Source organism: Ursus arctos, unplaced genomic scaffold (genome assembly GCF_023065955.2).
Source record: "Ursus arctos isolate Adak ecotype North America unplaced genomic scaffold, UrsArc2.0 scaffold_5, whole genome shotgun sequence".
Lineage (NCBI taxonomy): Eukaryota > Metazoa > Chordata > Mammalia > Carnivora > Ursidae > Ursus > Ursus arctos.
Window position 1 is genome coordinate 27,048,226 of NW_026623067.1, and position 16,416 is coordinate 27,064,641.

At 43.6% G+C, this 16,416-nt stretch overlaps 1 protein-coding gene across 3 annotated transcripts; it reads left to right on the top strand.

Annotated features, from left to right (window-relative positions):
• Nucleotides 1–24: 24 nt before the first annotated feature.
• Nucleotides 25–10,754, top strand: CTXN3 (cortexin 3). Of its 3 annotated transcripts, XR_007190412.2 has the most exons (3): nt 25–237; nt 1,156–1,804; nt 9,560–10,754. XR_007190412.2 is itself a non-coding variant. In XM_048220784.2 (2 exons), the coding sequence occupies exon 2, from the start codon at nt 9,638–9,640 to the stop codon at nt 9,902–9,904; it is 267 nt and encodes an 88-aa protein (XP_048076741.1). In that variant the 5' UTR covers nt 9,340–9,387; nt 9,560–9,637; the 3' UTR covers nt 9,905–10,754. The 3 variants fall into 3 exon arrangements, 1 of the variants encoding a protein (XP_048076741.1); XR_007190413.1 differs by lacking the exons at nt 25–237; nt 1,156–1,804 and adding an exon at nt 5,283–5,400; XM_048220784.2 differs by lacking the exons at nt 25–237; nt 1,156–1,804 and adding an exon at nt 9,340–9,387.
• Nucleotides 10,755–16,416: the final 5,662 nt, after the last annotated feature.

Consider the following 16,416-nt stretch of genomic DNA (forward strand, 5'->3'; position numbering starts at 1 on the left):
CCCTTCCACCTCTCCCAGTCTATAGGGTAAAACAATATCTGAGGAGGCCTCATGGGCAGGGTGAGCTCGCAGTAACTCCGGTTCATTTCTAACGAGAGTGCTTTCCCACCCCACGGAATGATAAGCATATAAGTACGGGTGGGGTCAGAATGTTCCCTGAGGCACACTCTGTTGGCATTACCGAGGCAGGTTGCTCCATCCACCAGCACCGTCGGCTGAAGAGCACGAAGGATACCAGTTAGTACTGAATGATAGTGCTCTGTTGGATTTCATGTGTCCCATTGTTGTGTGTGTGTGTGTGTGTGTGTGTGTGTGTGTGTGTGTGTGTGTGAATATAGAGAAACTCATTGGAAAGGAAATACGGTTAAAATCTGGAAAACATATGGGGAGAGAACCTTCATATTCGCGTGAGGTTAGCTTCTAATGTGAAGCATTTGATTCTGACATGAGATCACAACATCTGGCATTTACATTTTCTTGGGTCTGAGGTCTATCCAGGATTGCTGTCTGTTGCTAGCGGATGGAAATTTTCCTCCTAGACAATGAGCTCTCTCCCAGGCCCCTACAGCTACTGGGTAAATGGCCGGCTTCTCGCAAGAGCCGAAGAGACAGCAAAGCTGACAGGCACCGTCAGAGTGAGCTTTAAATATCATGCACCCCATCATTTGGTGGGTGGGTGTTGTTGCTAACTGTGCTTCTACTTCAACAAAGAAAGTGGTGAGTTGCCAAAAAACAAGGATGTTCCATCTTAAGGATTGTGTTGAATTCTTTCCAGAGAAGCACTTTTTTTTTTAAAAGACGAATTTTATCCTAAAACATTTTCCAAATTTATTTAGGCATTCTATCCAAGGAAAATAATTTAAGTGTTGTGCCATGTAACTAGAATCTGTAGAATTAGAACAATTTTCTCTCACTGAAGGTCTATCTTTATTCATCAGTGGTCTCTGATGGCCTGCATGGGGTGGGGTGCCTGTCAAGTTTACAATCGTGCCAGCTGGCCAAAGGATACACTGGGCCTGGCAACCTACAGCCTAGCAAATTTACAAACAGGTGGTAAAAATATGATTTTGTTGTTGTTGTTGTTTTTTAATTGTTCTTTCCTCTTCGCCTCCCATAAGTCCTGCTTTTCTGAAAGGTCAATTTTGTTTTCTTTAGGAAAAGGAGCCTTCCCTCCGTTTCCCAAATACTATGTTGATGTCCTTCCTTAGAAGTCTTCCCCTTAATTAAGTTGGCCCGAAGGTCATAAACCATAATCAATATGGAGGCTGGTTGCTGCAAGGTGCTAATTGACAGCCCCAAAGAGGAATAGTGTCAACAATCAATAGAGGAGAGCAGAGCATTGGTAGATTTATGGCTTTGATTTTGAAAAGGTATGGGAATGCCTGGTGATGTTTCCACACACCCCCCCGCCCCCCCCGTACTCCTTGTGAATGTTAATGCTTTCTGGAAGATGATTTCAGACACACTGCTAGGATACTGCCTCTACTCACTGAAGCAGAATCCTCTGAAGACTTGCTGAGGCAGAACTGAATTCATGGCTCACCACAAGGAAGCAGCCGTAGTGGCCGCTAAGGATGCCTCACACAGAAAGACGATGCTCCTTTAACTCGGGGGCTCTAATGGGAATTTGCTAAGCCTGAAACAACGGCTTTCGATCTGGGGTGTGCCCTCAGCTGCTTGCAGCTGCCTCTGTCTCCTGCCTCAACAGCAGCTTGGTCGGGAAGAATGGAAACTAAAGAGGCTTATAACTACCTGTAACTGTTCCACCAGGACATGGATCAAGTGTTTGTTCAGCCAGACTCAGGTACTTGACCAACAGCGTGTCCTTGCTGGGCTAATTAATGATTTTCTCTAACTTTACGATGTATGCATGAGCGATAATCGCAGAGATGCCTTTTGCATCCCAGCTCTGAATTTAGCTCTAGATGTCAGATGAAGTCTAATGAAACAGTTGCTAGGTAAAGTTAATACGAGGGGGGTGAAATGGAATGATGCGTTTATGTTTAAAGCATGCTTAAGTTTACAGTGCTAGTGATACTGGATAAAGGAGTAGTAAAACAGGCTCTTTTCTTTGCTAAGCTGCAGTAAATTATTCTCGAAAGCTATTTGCCCATTACAGTAATTTTTCCCTTCACTGAAAACATCCAACCTTCCAAAATGTAATAGGGATGTTTTGATTTGTTCACAAGGGATCACAACTTAACAACTCCTAAGGATAACGCTGACTGTCCCTGGTGTCCCTGGCTGGTAAGCACGGTGCAGCCCTAGCCTTCTGAGGTATCAGCAAGTGCTCTTTTTCGCAAGGACAGAGAAGGCAAACCGGGTATAACAGTAAGGTTTATCGTTTAAAGAGAAAAGTTCCAGTTTTCTAGTGGTGCCTTTTGGTACCCCCAGTTCCCGACTGGGCACTCACGTGGGGTTTTCCTGATGTTCTCAGTGAGGCTGCAGCCTTGCCCTGCAGTCCCTTTAAAACCCGTCCAGCAGATGTTGGGAGAAAGATGAAGATAGGGAAGAAGTCACGCTGAGGTTAGGGCTCAGGCTGGTGAGAATGGTGGTCTCCTGCTGACCCAGAGCCGGGAAGCCAGGAACAGCAGGGTCCACTCCCAAGCCCAAGCAGACATCTGCAGGCTGACTTGGCAGTGACAGTCCGAGGGAACGGACCTCCCAGTGCAGCAGTGGGGGGTAATAACAGTTCTGAAACTGCCTGTTGACATTTGTAGCTGACCAGATTCACGCGTATGTCAAGCCATTGTTTGGGGGCTTTCTAGTAGCCTCTAGTAGTCTATTTGTTGAGTGTATAAAGTACTATCTGTCCTTAGCCATCCTGTGAATTCTGAAGCATCAGGGCTATTGTATTGGATCAACAGGGCTATATTCAGAAAAGAAAAATATGGAAGTTGCCATGTATTTATGTGAGAAAAAAAAAAAAAAAGGAGGTATATGTTGGTTGAAATACGTGAAGTACCTAGAAAGAGCCAGGAAATCTTCACCTGAATTTCAGGGCTGGTCACCAAGAGGGCCATGACTTCTTTGAATTTATAGGAAATATTTTGCATCCATGTGTGTATATCCTGGAATGCAAATTACCATTCCCTGGGCTCCTACACACTAGTTCCACAAGATTCATAAGTAATAACTTTTGTTTATATAGTGATTTGGTGCCTTAGCTGATGAGGTAGCTTTTGTGGAAGGCTCACAGTTATAGGGGAATATATTTAATAGGGTCGACTGGGGTGTTTACACGTCTGGGGTGGGAGGGTGGGGATGGAAGGTGGAGTGCATCTCCAGTTATGCAAACAGCAATGCAGCTGAGGCTTTGTGGGGCTCAAAGAGTAGAGACGATCCTATTTAGCCTCACTCTCGGGATATGGATTACGTTAATCATCAAAAGCCATGTTAACATTTCAAGAGGCAGTTTCAGAACTGTTGGAGAATAATGCAGCACTTGGAGGAAGTTTGTCTCTGCTAGTCACTGCACATTCAGTCTGGCCTACCTCGCCAGTTCCCTTCCTGGTACAGTCCGCAGAGTGGTCTCACTCGTCTGCCAGAGAAATATAAATAAGACACACAGGATGTCTTTGTAGGATGAAGTGTCCTGTCCGTCACATTGAATGCAAACTCTACAGACCTGTGAGTGTTCTTGCTCAATAGACCCACTGTTTTTGCATCTACTTTTGAAAACCTGTCAAGTCACATTACTAGGTTTCTGGCCTAGAAGTTTTAAAAACGAGATGCAGCACTTATGTGGTTTAGAGGTACTTAAAATATAGACGGTATTGCTTCACTGCTCCCTGCACATTAGCAGCCGAGGGATGACTGAGTTGCTACTCATTCCTACATGCTGGAGAGAAACTTTCGAGTCAGCAGTCTTTGGGGAATGCTTCTCTTCTGGTAACTGGATTTTAGGATTTGGGGCAGTTTACTTATAATCTCCATTCCCCAGTGTGCTTGTTTGCATAATAGAACTTAGAAAGAAACCTCATTTTGCCCAAAACTGGTATAAAGAGGAAACGCTCATTCATCATGACGTGTTTGTTGAACGCTCACGATATGGTAGGCAGGACTTCACATGCGCTGTGTCTGTTATAAGTATGACCATCGCATCCCATTGCGGGGGGGGTGGGCGTGGAAACTGATGGCCACAAAATGAGAGGCTGGGACCAAATGCCTATGGGCAGCTCCACAGAGCAAAGTGCCAAAGGCACCAAACTAATTCTGTTGCTGTCACTTTAAAAATAAGAAAAGAAATATATCGTTGCTTTAAGGTCTATTTTCTTCAGATAAAATAATTTCCCTTACTGTTAAATTATATAATGCAACGCTGACAAAATGAAATGTCCAAAGGATTGGGAAGGGTACATGATGACATTTATGGGTTCCAGGTAAGACATCTGGCTTCAGGATATTTTAAACGGCTGCTCTTCTCCAGCAGCAAAGCCAATTAGCTCAGAAAGGCTTGAGCCCTGAAACAGAAGGGCTGCTGCTAATTTTTGTATTTGATGGGACCCAACCCATCGGCCTTGAAGCCAAGGAAAATGTAAAAAGCCAAATAACTGCTTTTCGAATCATGAAATCGTAGACTATTAAATTGTCACTGTGACTCAGACTATCTATGATTCTTTGAAATAAGATCTATTTCAAACACAATGGTCTGACATCCTAAGCTGGGTGGATGACATGGGCTTTTTTACCCCTTCTTTGTATCAACTGGTACCTCAAAGTTTGAATTCAGTTCCGTGGATTGTAAGGGGCCAGAGATTTGATCCAACATCTATTTAAAAAAAGGCAGTGACCCCAGAACAGCCAGGAATTCCTCAAGGAGCTTGCTATTTAATAAGGGGACTGAGTTGGGGGCGCCTGGGTAGCGCAGTCATTAAGCATCTGCCTTTGGCTCAGGGCGTGATCCCGGTGATCTGGGATCGAGCCCCACATCAGGCTCCTCTGCTGGGAGCCTGCTTCTTCCTCTCTCACTCCCCCTGCTTGTGTTCCCTCTCTCACTGGCTGTCTCTCTCTCTGTCAAATAAATAAATAAAATCTTTAAAAAATAATAATAATAAGGGGACTGAGTTGAACACCCTGTGGAGACAGGTCCTGTGACAGGTGTTGCCACAGATCGCAGGGGCAGGGCTCCCGGGGGGGACAGAGCAGGAAGTGCCCCATCTCTTTGGTGCAGGGAGAGACGGGGGGGGAGGGGCCCACTGAGGAGGTGGCATTTGGTGCCAACCCTGAGGGAGGGAGCGAAACCCACAGGCGGGAATAGAGCGAGGAGGAGGGCATCAGGCAGAGAGCATCATGACTAAAAGCTCAGAGGTGGGAAACCTGGAGGGGTTCAAAGAACAGCTCGTGCAGAGCAGACTAAGTGAGGACAGCCTCCTCAGGTGTCTGAAGACTCCATCCCATGTAAGTTTGTTCTTCTTGATCCTTTTACTCCAAACCAAATGCAATTTGATGTTTGTTCCGGTTTGAGCTTAGGAGGAAAAGAAATACATATCTTACAAAAATTCCATTGCCGGAATATGACCTAATTTGTCATCCAGGAAACAGGGCTCTCAGGTCTGGGAGGGACTCAGTGGGCCGTTAGGGTCCTTGGACGTTGGGGTGCCAAGGTTTTCTTGAGGGAAGAAGTGGTAGATCTGAGCTGAGAAGGATGGAACTTGGCGCAGTATGTCCGAAGCATGAGGAAAGAAAGAGAGGTCTCTTTGTAAATTACTCTAAGTGGGGCCAGTGGCTGAGAGTGATAATGGCTAGGGCTGAGACAAACTATTAACCCGGGGTTCGTGGCTAATGCAGAGTATTTTACACTTTGCGACGATCACGGAGTCCAGGGAGCTTGACTCTGGGGATGTGTTATACGATTTTTGAGAATGGGATCTTTTAATTAAGTTTGCTTTAGTCCAGTATTAAAATGAGACTTTATTGTGTCCTGAGCACATGCGAATGGAGGTCCAGGGAAGAACTGCATGCTCCGTGGGATGGGGAAGCCAGTTAGGATTAAACTACGGCGGTGAGTAACTGTGGTCCTCTCGTGCTTAAAATAACTGCCTTTTGTTATTATTAACACTCAGGATGGTTGTGTCGGAAATCCTTTAAAATAATTTACTTGCCCAGATTTCTCTATTCGTCTAAAAGGAAGATTTCATTATTTAGGTAGAAGCCGTCGTGAACATTTACAAGGATCATTTTTGCCGAAGGGGACATTTCACTCCAAGGCAGACATTTTAAAAATTTTGCTGTCTTTGAATATTTTGGGACTGTGGTAGTCAAGTGATTACATGTATTTCTTTTCTGCTTCTAACTCTATCCGATGCTGCCTTTAACGTAAATGTGCTGTGGAGCTTTCCAAATTTATAAATTATTGATTAGCTGATTGCGGGTTTAAAATCAAGCAGGCTCTTCCAGGGATTTCAATCAGTCCTAGGCCTTTCTTCCTGGGTCTCCGTATCCCCATAACCCTTTATAACCACCTCCAGATCTTCTCATCTGTACCCACCAACCCCCACCCTCCCCAGGACTTTCCTCCTGGGCCATCAGCCCGTAGTACCCCATGTCTGCCTCCCAAAAGCCCCAGTGACCCCTCATTTCTGGCAAGACCCCACAGTCCCCCTACCACATTTCCCCTCCTTCAAGTAAGAGCAGTTTTCCTAGTCAAATCCTTGCTCAGTGTTAAGGTGTCACTCTGCTTGGTAAAATATTGCAATTTAGTAAGAGGCTTTGAAGATTTGGCTAAATGAAGTTATTTTAATAGGTCCTGGGTTTTCACAGTATGCTGGGAGGGGAGAGGCTGACAATTTATAAAGAGCCGTGGCGTTTTCAAAATGCTTTCATCTACGCTTTCTCATCAGTTCGGCTTATCAGGAAGCAGTTGGAATATATGTATTTATATTTTAGCAGGCTTCTCAGAACCTGTGCGGAGCCCGCAGAGAGGGTTAACCATATTCTTGCGTCTGCCTTTTAATCAGCATAGGGTGGTATCACTGCAAATTAAAACTGACTTTTAAATCATTCTAAGGGTTGGCTTCCCTGGGAAGAAGCCAGGCTCCAGACTCATTTACAGGGAGACGGAAGAGGGAAATGGGGCTGATAACTTGAATGAGGATGACTAGGTTACTTGCTGGGACTTCTTGGAATGGCTGCCCATCCCTGCAGCCCCCACGTGAATGGTGGACCAGCTCGAAAACACGAGTTATAGAGGAAGCCTAGGCAGTATGAGATGATGGGATAGGAGAAAGGGAGTTGGCATTTTGCTTTGGTTGAACAACAAGGCCAGGGAAGACTGCTCCTGGCCATCGAGTGGACACTGGGGGTGAGAAGGGAGGACTGAACAAGGTATCACTATTTTGGCCTCCTAGCTTGTGGCTAGGGAGACATCGCAGGCTCACGCTGTCCTATGTCTAGTTGTTCACTGTTTTCATTGAACTTCACAGATCCAGGCGTCTTTACGTTGTACGTTTACGCAGTTAATGGGCTTCAATTTTCCTCTATTTCCTTTCTGGATTACATAATGTTTTCATACAGAACGTCCTGAAAATGCACAGCTCTCTCAGCTGCATTAAGAACAGACAAAGAAAGGGACTCTGGCCTCATTTGGGCTGGAGGGAAAATGGACATAGAGTGGGATTCTAGTAAGTCCGTGGGGAGGGCAGGGTCAAAGTGATGGGATGTTCAGTAGGACACGGTAAGATAAAAGGGAACATGGCAGATGGCTTGGGCATTTATTCCTCAAGCAGCACATGACTTTCTTTGGGCCCAGCCCTTGGTGAATTTTATACTCGGTATGAACAAGTCTGGTTTGGCTATTTCTTGGGCGTGCAAACGGCCCTCGCTGGAAGCACTAGGGATTGTTGCATTGAAAGCTCTGGCCACCCCTTTCTTTCCTCCTTCCCTCAGCCCAGTTATCTGTGGAGAGTTAACTCCCAAGGTTGGGAGGGTCCTTAAAAACAAGCAAACCAAACCAAACCCAATCCATCAACATCCTCTATATCCCTAAGGAGCTTATTTTTAAGAAACACCATCAAATTTTATCCTGATCTTGCTTCAAAACAAAAATGAATGATAAACAAATCTACTGCAACTCTTCCAGCCTTAAACAAAATTTAGTCACGGAGCAGCAAAATAGTCTTTCCCCCCAAACTGGTAACTCCTTCCTTCCAGACACGGGTTGTAAATCTTATAAACTCTGCCTTAAACTGTGATTTTATAAACTTTGAAGTGTCAACATACATGCAAGCCATTATGATGATCACTAACGCCATGCTTCAAGGCAACAATTAGAAGTTAACTGTAGAAATATTGTGTTTGAGCTTTAGGTCATAATTTCTATTTTTATTTTGTTGCTTCTTTTCACTGAACATCCTTTCTTTTGAATCTATGTTAATTCCCATAGCTGACTACTCACCTACACAATTTTTCTTACAAACAGACTCATATGTAGATTTAGTTCAACATCTGAAGTTTTTATGGTCTTTGTGTATACCCCAACTTGCCTTTAAAGACAAACGGTAATATCCATATATCTTAATTCTTCCACCAGTAAAATGGAAATAGTGATAACTTATCTTTTTCCTACTCTTCCCCTTTATCAAATGGTCTTAGGCAGTAGGAAGCCACTGTAAAGCTTTTTTTAAAAAAAATGCAGCCAATCAATTCCTTCTCCCCAGCTCAGTTCTCGAGGTGCTTCTCGGAGTGAAGTATTGAACCTGGTCTTTGTTTTCTGAAGAAAAAAGAAAAGCAGCAGGAGCTTGGTGGTCTGGGAGTCTGAGACACCTCCTTTCTCCGTTGGCCCAGGAAACAGAAAGCAAAGGAGAAGCATCCTGGCTTCTACAGCCATGTCGGAAGTGAAGAAACTCTTACTTTTGCTTGTTTTTCTTCTTTGTATACTTTTCAAAGTGTTTTCACAGACATTCATCCTCCTTATGGCACCGTGAGATATACAGGCATTTCGGATTCCAATTTTACATTTTACGACTCCTCCAAGGGCCCATACTCATTAAGCAGCAAAATGGAGGCCAGAGGCTGGGGCCCAGAACCCGATACTCCCTGAGCGTTTCTCTATTAAGCACCTTTTCCAGCCTTAGTTTCCTTCCACTGGGGCTACAGAGGTCTTGGCTTTCACGGAGCTTGTAGTAGAGTGGCTAACCTATGTTGTGTTTAGCTACGTCTTGGCACATAGCTGGTGTTCCATCAATGGTATCATTATGAGAATGATGTGAAAGTCCTATTATTGGAGGGAATCTGGAAGAGACTTGGCAGGGGACACTGGGTTTGGATGTCAAGTTGGCAGCACACCCTGAGGTCAACATTACCTTGCACATTTCTCATCTTCTGTACTCTGGTTGTCTTCCCCGCCCATCCCTCTTGGCCCCAGGTGGCTGCTCTGAGGACAGTCTGGTAATTTCATGCAAGAGTAAAATATTCTTCCCCATAATTACACAGAATGTAGCACGTTCGGTGAAGAAGTTTAGAGATTCCTTGTTTTCTCTGATGAACAGTCTTATGAGCATAGAAATCAAGTTGCTCTTTGGTAGTTATCCCCTCTCCTTCCCTTTCTCTCCTCCTGCAGATAACTCAGCGTCTCCACGGTGCAGCCACCATGATCTCAGCAGACTGATGATGGAAGAAAAGGAAACTGGGAGATCCCATGCTCCTGCTTCTCTGGACGATGGATGGAGGACAGCCCGTCCCTTCACCCCTGGTGCCCCTTGAGAACGCGTCGGCAGATTCTAGCATGTCTCTGGAGCAGAAAACCACATTTGTGTTTGTGATTTTGTTGTTCATTTTCTTGGGCATCCTCATTGTCAGGTGCTTCCGGATCCTTCTGGACCCTTACCGGAGCATGCCGACCTCAACCTGGGCCGATGGACTTGAAGGGCTGGAGAAGGGGCAGTTTGACCATGCCCTTGCTTAGCAGAGGGCGAGCAGGATCCCCCTCCTGAGGAGGTGAAGGGCATCATGTCTTGGCAAGGAATTCTCTTTAGTCAATGTTCTCAACAAACCAAGTTTTAACGGCACTTGGTCCTAGACCTCCAATCCCTCATTTATTAAACATGTTGTTAGGTTAAAAGCATTTGAAGGATATTGGAGATGAAGGTTTATAACACTCTCCCAAAATAGGAAGGCTTGAATTTGCATGTTTACTCGATGAATGAATATTGCTGAACATGTGCGGTGGGAAGAGCAAGAGCCTCAGCAGCACTGACACAAACTTTGCCATAAAATGAAGCGCTCGCCCACCCAACGAGAGAGTAAAGAATGGAAAGGATCTGAAATGAATCTGATCACAGCGCCACGAAGAGGCTTCCTTGTTCTGAGCTCGTCTCTCCGTTGGTTTTATTTCTATGGGAATCCGGGTCCTGGGCAGAGACTGGGCTGAGTGAACCTAGAGGAGCATTGGGAAGCCAGGCGGTGAGGCGCGCTTAGCACAAATGGTTCCATCCGTGGAAAAGATGAGTGAGGATGATCTCATTTTATTTCTCAAGTACAACTGAATTCAAAGGCTTATGGAGGCTTGAAAACTCTCCACCAGGCCAAGTACATTCTAGGAATTCATATTAATAAGCAGTAGAGGTAGCTATACATAACCTGAATTGACTTTCCTGATACAAATGATTGAAATAATGGGTTGTGCGTGCAGCTATGAGTTGTTTATTTGTTTGTTTTTTAAATAAAAAGTTAATTGTTTAGAAGAGAAGACTGTCACAGTGTTAAGAGGAATGTATGTGATGGAATAGAGAAGCCAAATAAAACTTGTCAAGAAATGGTAGTGTCTCCTCTCCTGTTTCACTGAGACCACTGTGCTGGTGGCAGCGTGTGATCCCGAGCTCGGAGGACGAGCCATGTTCTGAGGGACAGAAAAAGCTGCAAGGTCATCAAGTTCATCCCTCTCCCATTTCAGAGAGGGCTCCCACACATCGTCCTGCACACGTACGACCTATTCTAAGCACTATTTTAGACCACTGAAAAGAGAGATGTGAACACCTCTTATTCCAACTTCTCTTGTGTACCCAGACTAAACCCCTAAGGCTGTATTTATAATCTCTGTCTTCTAATTTTCTCCTCAGCTAGCCATCTAATTTTTTTTTATTAATTAAAAAAGTTCAAAAAGCCAACTATGCCTGAAAAAGCAGCCCTTTAACATTCTTTGGAGGGTCTGCTATCTAGATTCCCCCCTCCCCATATTCCACTTGACTTTGTTGTTTTTTTTTTTTAAAGATGTTATTTATTTATTAGAGAGAGAAAGACAGCGAGAGAGAGAACATGAGCAGTGGGTGGGAGGAGAGAGAAGCAGACTCCCCACTGAGCAGGGAGACCAATATGGGACTCGATCCCAGGACCCTGGGATCATGACCTGAGCTGAAGGCAGATGCTTAACTGACTGAGCCACCCAGACGCCCCAACACTTGACTTTGTTTTTAAGATTTTTTTAAATTAATAATTATTTTAGAAGTAATCTCTACACCCAATGCAGGACTTGAACTCACAACCCCAAGATCAAGAGTCACACACTTTTCCAAGTGAGTGAGCCAGGTACCCCTCTTGACTTTTTTTTATTAAAAAAAAAAACAGCTTTATTAAAATATAATTCACATACTGTAAAATCTACACTTTGAAAGTGTGCAATTCAGTGGCTTCTAGTACCTTTCCAGCATTGTGTGACCATCACCACTGTCTAAATCTGGAATTCTATACCCACTAGTAGCGACTTCCCATCCCCTTCCTCCCAGCCCCCAGCAATCTCGAATCTACTTTCTGTCTTATGGGTTTGCCAATTCTGGACATTTTATTTAAATGGAATTACAGAATATGTGGTCTTTTGTGTCTGGCCTTTTGCACTTAGCATGTTTTCAAGGTCCCTTCATCCATGTGGTAGCATTTCTTTGCACGGCCGAATAATGTTCCATCGTTCGGCTGTACCATGTTTTGTGGTTTATCAGCTGTCACTGTTATCCTGCGGCTAGTACGAGTGCTGCTGTGCACATTTGTGTCCAAGTCTTTGTATGTTTTCAATTCTCTCGAGTATATTCCTAGAAGTGGATTTGCTGGGTTATATTCTAACTCTATGTTTAACTTTTTGAAGAAGCTGAGACTGTTTCCCAAAGCCATTGCATCACTTTACATTCCCACCAGCAATGTATGGGGCTTTTGGTTCTTTTCTTAACTCTCTCCAATGACCCAAATTTCTTCTTTAGCTATAGACTTTATAACGGAACACACCACTTCAAGAATGAGTCAGCTTAAAAGGAGAGAACCACCTCGTGGTATCTACATGCTGCTAGTTCACTGATGCCTCCGAAGATCCCTTGCTTCTAGATCTAAAGCAAAACACTGATTCCAATCTGCAGTCATCCCCTGGTCTGTGAGGTCACCTGAATATTTTTTATGTTTTACTAATACATATTTCTTTAACCTGCTAATTAAAAAGTTTTCTTTTTTTTATTCAAATGTACCATGTCCCATGAATCCCTATTCAATTTTTTTCTATTTCATTGGGTCTATTTAAACCCATTCAAGTATTTATTAAGCACCTGCTTTGAGCCTGGCCTTTCTGGCACAGGGCCAGTTCTTGCTCATGAGGACCCTTCAATCTTGTTGGAGACCTAAGAAATGAAAGAAGCCATGTGTCCGAATCCTTATTTCAATGACCGGTATGGACTTACAGTTTCCATACTAACAAAATCATCTGGGACCTTAAAAAATATATATGCCCCACCACACTACTTGTTCTTATAAAAGGTGTACATGACTCTGGTAAAAAATGTATAAACGTCATGGAAAAATATAAAGTAAGTATTCATAGTCAAAATTCTGCCTCCTTAGGTCACTCTAATTTCAGTTTCTCTAAAGGAGCTTGTTGAAAATGTAGAGTGCTACAGCCTTCCATCCCTAGAGGTTGATTCTGCAGAGCTGGGTCGGTGAACAAATGCTATGGGAGACAGAACATGGGAGCAATGGACTTGGGCCAAGAGGATCAAGGAACTCTCCCGGGACACAACGATTCAGGTGTGATGGTACACGTTTGAATGTTTGGTATAAGGCTTTACGCAATGGAAGTCATTATTATGAAATAAATTATATCTTGACCTAATAGGATGGAATTGTTGGGGGTATATGCAAAGGAGGAGAGGAGGGAAAACAATAGAGTAAGGAAAAAGGGTACTGGTGTGGAGCCTGCAGCCTGGAGAGCAGCCTGCCTGGGGAAGATGCTTGGGGTGTAGCCGGAGCTTTGTGTAGAAGGGATAAAGGTGAACACCAGAGTGTCCTTAAAAGCAAAATGAAGTGTGGGAGTCAGTGCAGGTTGGCGAGAAAGAAAATGACATGAAGAGTGGCTGTCAGTTCCAGTTTGTGCAGCCTTCCTCGGGGCAACGTGGGGATCTGCTTCTATAATGGGAAAAGACTGAAATAGCCACCTGCCCTCTGACGCTCGGAGCCCAGGATTGCCAGTAAGTGCAAGGGGGCCTCTGGAAGCCTGCTCTTCTTTCTTTCCTCCCTTCATTCCTCACTCCATTTTTGTTTTTCCTTCTCAGGTTACTGTTCCTTGTTCAACCTGCCCTCACTGGGTCTTCCGTGCTCCACCCCTCCCTTGTCCAGAGCAAGAGTACCATAACAAGCTTTGGGCTATTCAGAGTAAATCAATCCCTCCTGTGAGAAGTGCTAACTCTCTGTTTTAATTACCCATGGCTCTTTGGGGTGAACAGCATATTCTCGAAAGGTCACACAAGCCCTCTCTTTCCCAGCTTTCTGGCTGCAGGAGTTACAGCACTGCATTTTGCCTACCTTACAAGATATTTATAACAAGTGCAGCTGCCCTCTATCGTGTATATCTGCATCCCGGGATGAAAAAATTACTTTCCCAAGGTCACTCTGTAGTAGAGCTGCCGTTTGATTCAGAAAAAATGTGGCTAACTCATGCTCTGCCTAAGATCGGCCTGGTCTGTGCCCCCAAGGGACCCCAAGTTCTAGATCAACATTGCTCCTTCCAAGAGACCTTTTTTAAATATCTTAAGCACGGAGCAAAGTAAGTCTGACATGGGGTGTGAAGCAGATTAACGTGACTCCTGCTGTTGAAGTAATGAACATTCCAAGCCAGATCATTCTTTTACTATTTTTAAGGGTTAAAGCTGAAACAAAATAAGCAACAGTTTTAGGAGGCAGAAGTTGGAACAGATGCTTACATATGTAGGAAAAATATGCATTCAAGTTCCTTTTTTATTGGCTTCGTTGCATAGTGTTTTATTGAAACCCTGAAGCTTTCCTATTGTAAAGATATTGATAAATTTGAGGAGAGGAGAAATTTCACTTGTCCACCGTAAAGCATTTTTAAAAAACCCTGTAATGAAGACGATGTCAACTTTCAAAACGGACAAGTAAAACATATAGAAACACAATTATTTTCAAAAAATACTTTAACCCCAGAGCCTTGAATAAATTCTGAGCTCTGGTTAATGAGAGTTGAGCTGTGGGTCTTCTGAGACAAGCTATGCACAGGAGGGAGTCTCAGTTGTTGATTAGTTGCAAAGTTGTAGAGTAGGACCAGGATCCCCGAAATGCCCAATTGCTAAACGTGTGTATGCGATCTGGGATCAAAATAACACACGCTGGAAGTTACTTGCGCGTTGTGAGGTGTAAAAGAAAAAGACTCTCTAAACTTGGTATCTCTTGTTTCTTAGAAGAATCAATGAATTATTTCTAGAGAGATATCTACCTCTTCAGAAGCAAAGCCTCCCCATCCTACAGTGTGGTTTGACCCGATGAGCCAAGGTCCAACATTTCAGCCAGTCGGGGGCCCTTTCCAAGGTCATTTTAAAGAAGAGTATTCCCTGGCTGGATTTAACGCCGAATGGAAATTTTGTTTTCAGTTTCCTGCCATAAACTACACTCACGTCTTGTCACAAAGCACCACGAGAGACTATGCTATCCTTCCATCCTGTCGCCTTTCCCAATATCCTGATTGATCTTACTGTGCTTTAGGGTAGGAGAGATTCCCTTTAAACCATCTTTCAAAGGTGATTTCCACCCTCACTTTTTCTCTAAGCCCTATTACCAAGCCTAAGAGCTCCAAATTTATGCCAGCTTTTAAGTAAGTGGCTCTCCCTGGATTCTTTGGAGCCTGGAAAGCTACAAAGAAACATTGCTGCTGTCTATTTCAACCCCCTCACTTTACTTACAAAGAAATAAAGAGGCAAAGAGGTCAAAGGGCATATTCTGTCATTTCCACCTCCTGGTTATAGCTGACTCACCTTACATAAGTGGTGTGAAGAGAAATTCAACAGAACTATCATGATGGCTATTCCTTTTTTTTTTTTTTTGAAGATTTTATTTATTTATTTATTTATTTATTTATTTATTTATTTATTTATTTATCAGAGAGAGAGAGAGAGAGAGAGACAGAGAGAGCACAAGCAGGGGGAGCAGCAGGCAGAGGGAGAAACAGGCTCCCCACTGAGCAGGGAGCCGGATACGGGGGATTAATCCCAGGACCCCAGGATCATGACCTGAGCCGAAGGCAGATGTTTAACTGACTGAGACACCCCGGCGTCCCAATGATGGTTATTCTTAATTATCTCCCCCCCCTCTCTCTTTTGGAGGGGGGAAAAACATTTTATTTCTTAAAAAACAAACAAAAACCCTATGGATACTATATTTTCCTTTGAGGTATTCCCAAAACTTCAGTTTAAATGTCCGGGCAACCAGAAGTATTTCTAGGTAGATTATAAAGGATTCCTTAGCAAAGATTCTGTTTCTCAAAACACAGGATAATCAATCCAGGGTAAATCTTCAAAGTGTCTTTATTTCCAAATAGACTTTTGAGCTGTTTTTCTTAGCTGAAGAGGCAGATGAGGGAGATTACAGTCTAATGTTCATAAAGGCTTTGGCTATGGCCCTATCTCTGGCTTATCAAAGAAATGTCTGGATCCTCTTTGGGCCCAGATAGAACTTCAGAAGATATACAATGAAGTATTTCAAGTTTGAAAGTACTCTTTATCCTTTTTTGTCATGCATTTTTTCCTGGTTACTTCACTTCTTTCTTTCCCTCTATTTTCTGATATGTGGAGTGTTAGAAGCAGCTTAACGTAACATTGAATGCCTCACTCCTCTGGTACAGGAATATTAATCGTCCTGAGCAGTCCCGACAAATGGCTGCCTGGTTTCTGCCTGACCACATCCAACTTCTTAAGGACTCCACTGCACTTGGAACTTGTTCTGCTTCTTGTTTCTTGTTCTGTTTTTTTTTTTTTTTAATAAAAATATTTCCCTATCTACCATAAACGTGGCTTTTGGTAAATTTTCACCAACTGGACATTGTTTTTTTCCTCTGAAGTGACAAAATGTAGTTACTGTTGAAAACAATGATGGATCTCTCCTCTTTCTGCTTGTCCTTCTGGAAAAGGCACTGACAGCTTTTTGTTCTATTTCAAAGAT

What these genes read in the sequence shown, in the direction of transcription:
- CTXN3 (XM_048220784.2), top strand. Translation starts at nt 9,638, where the DNA reads ATGCTCCTGCTTCTCTGGACGATGGATGGAGGACAGCCCGTCCCTTCA.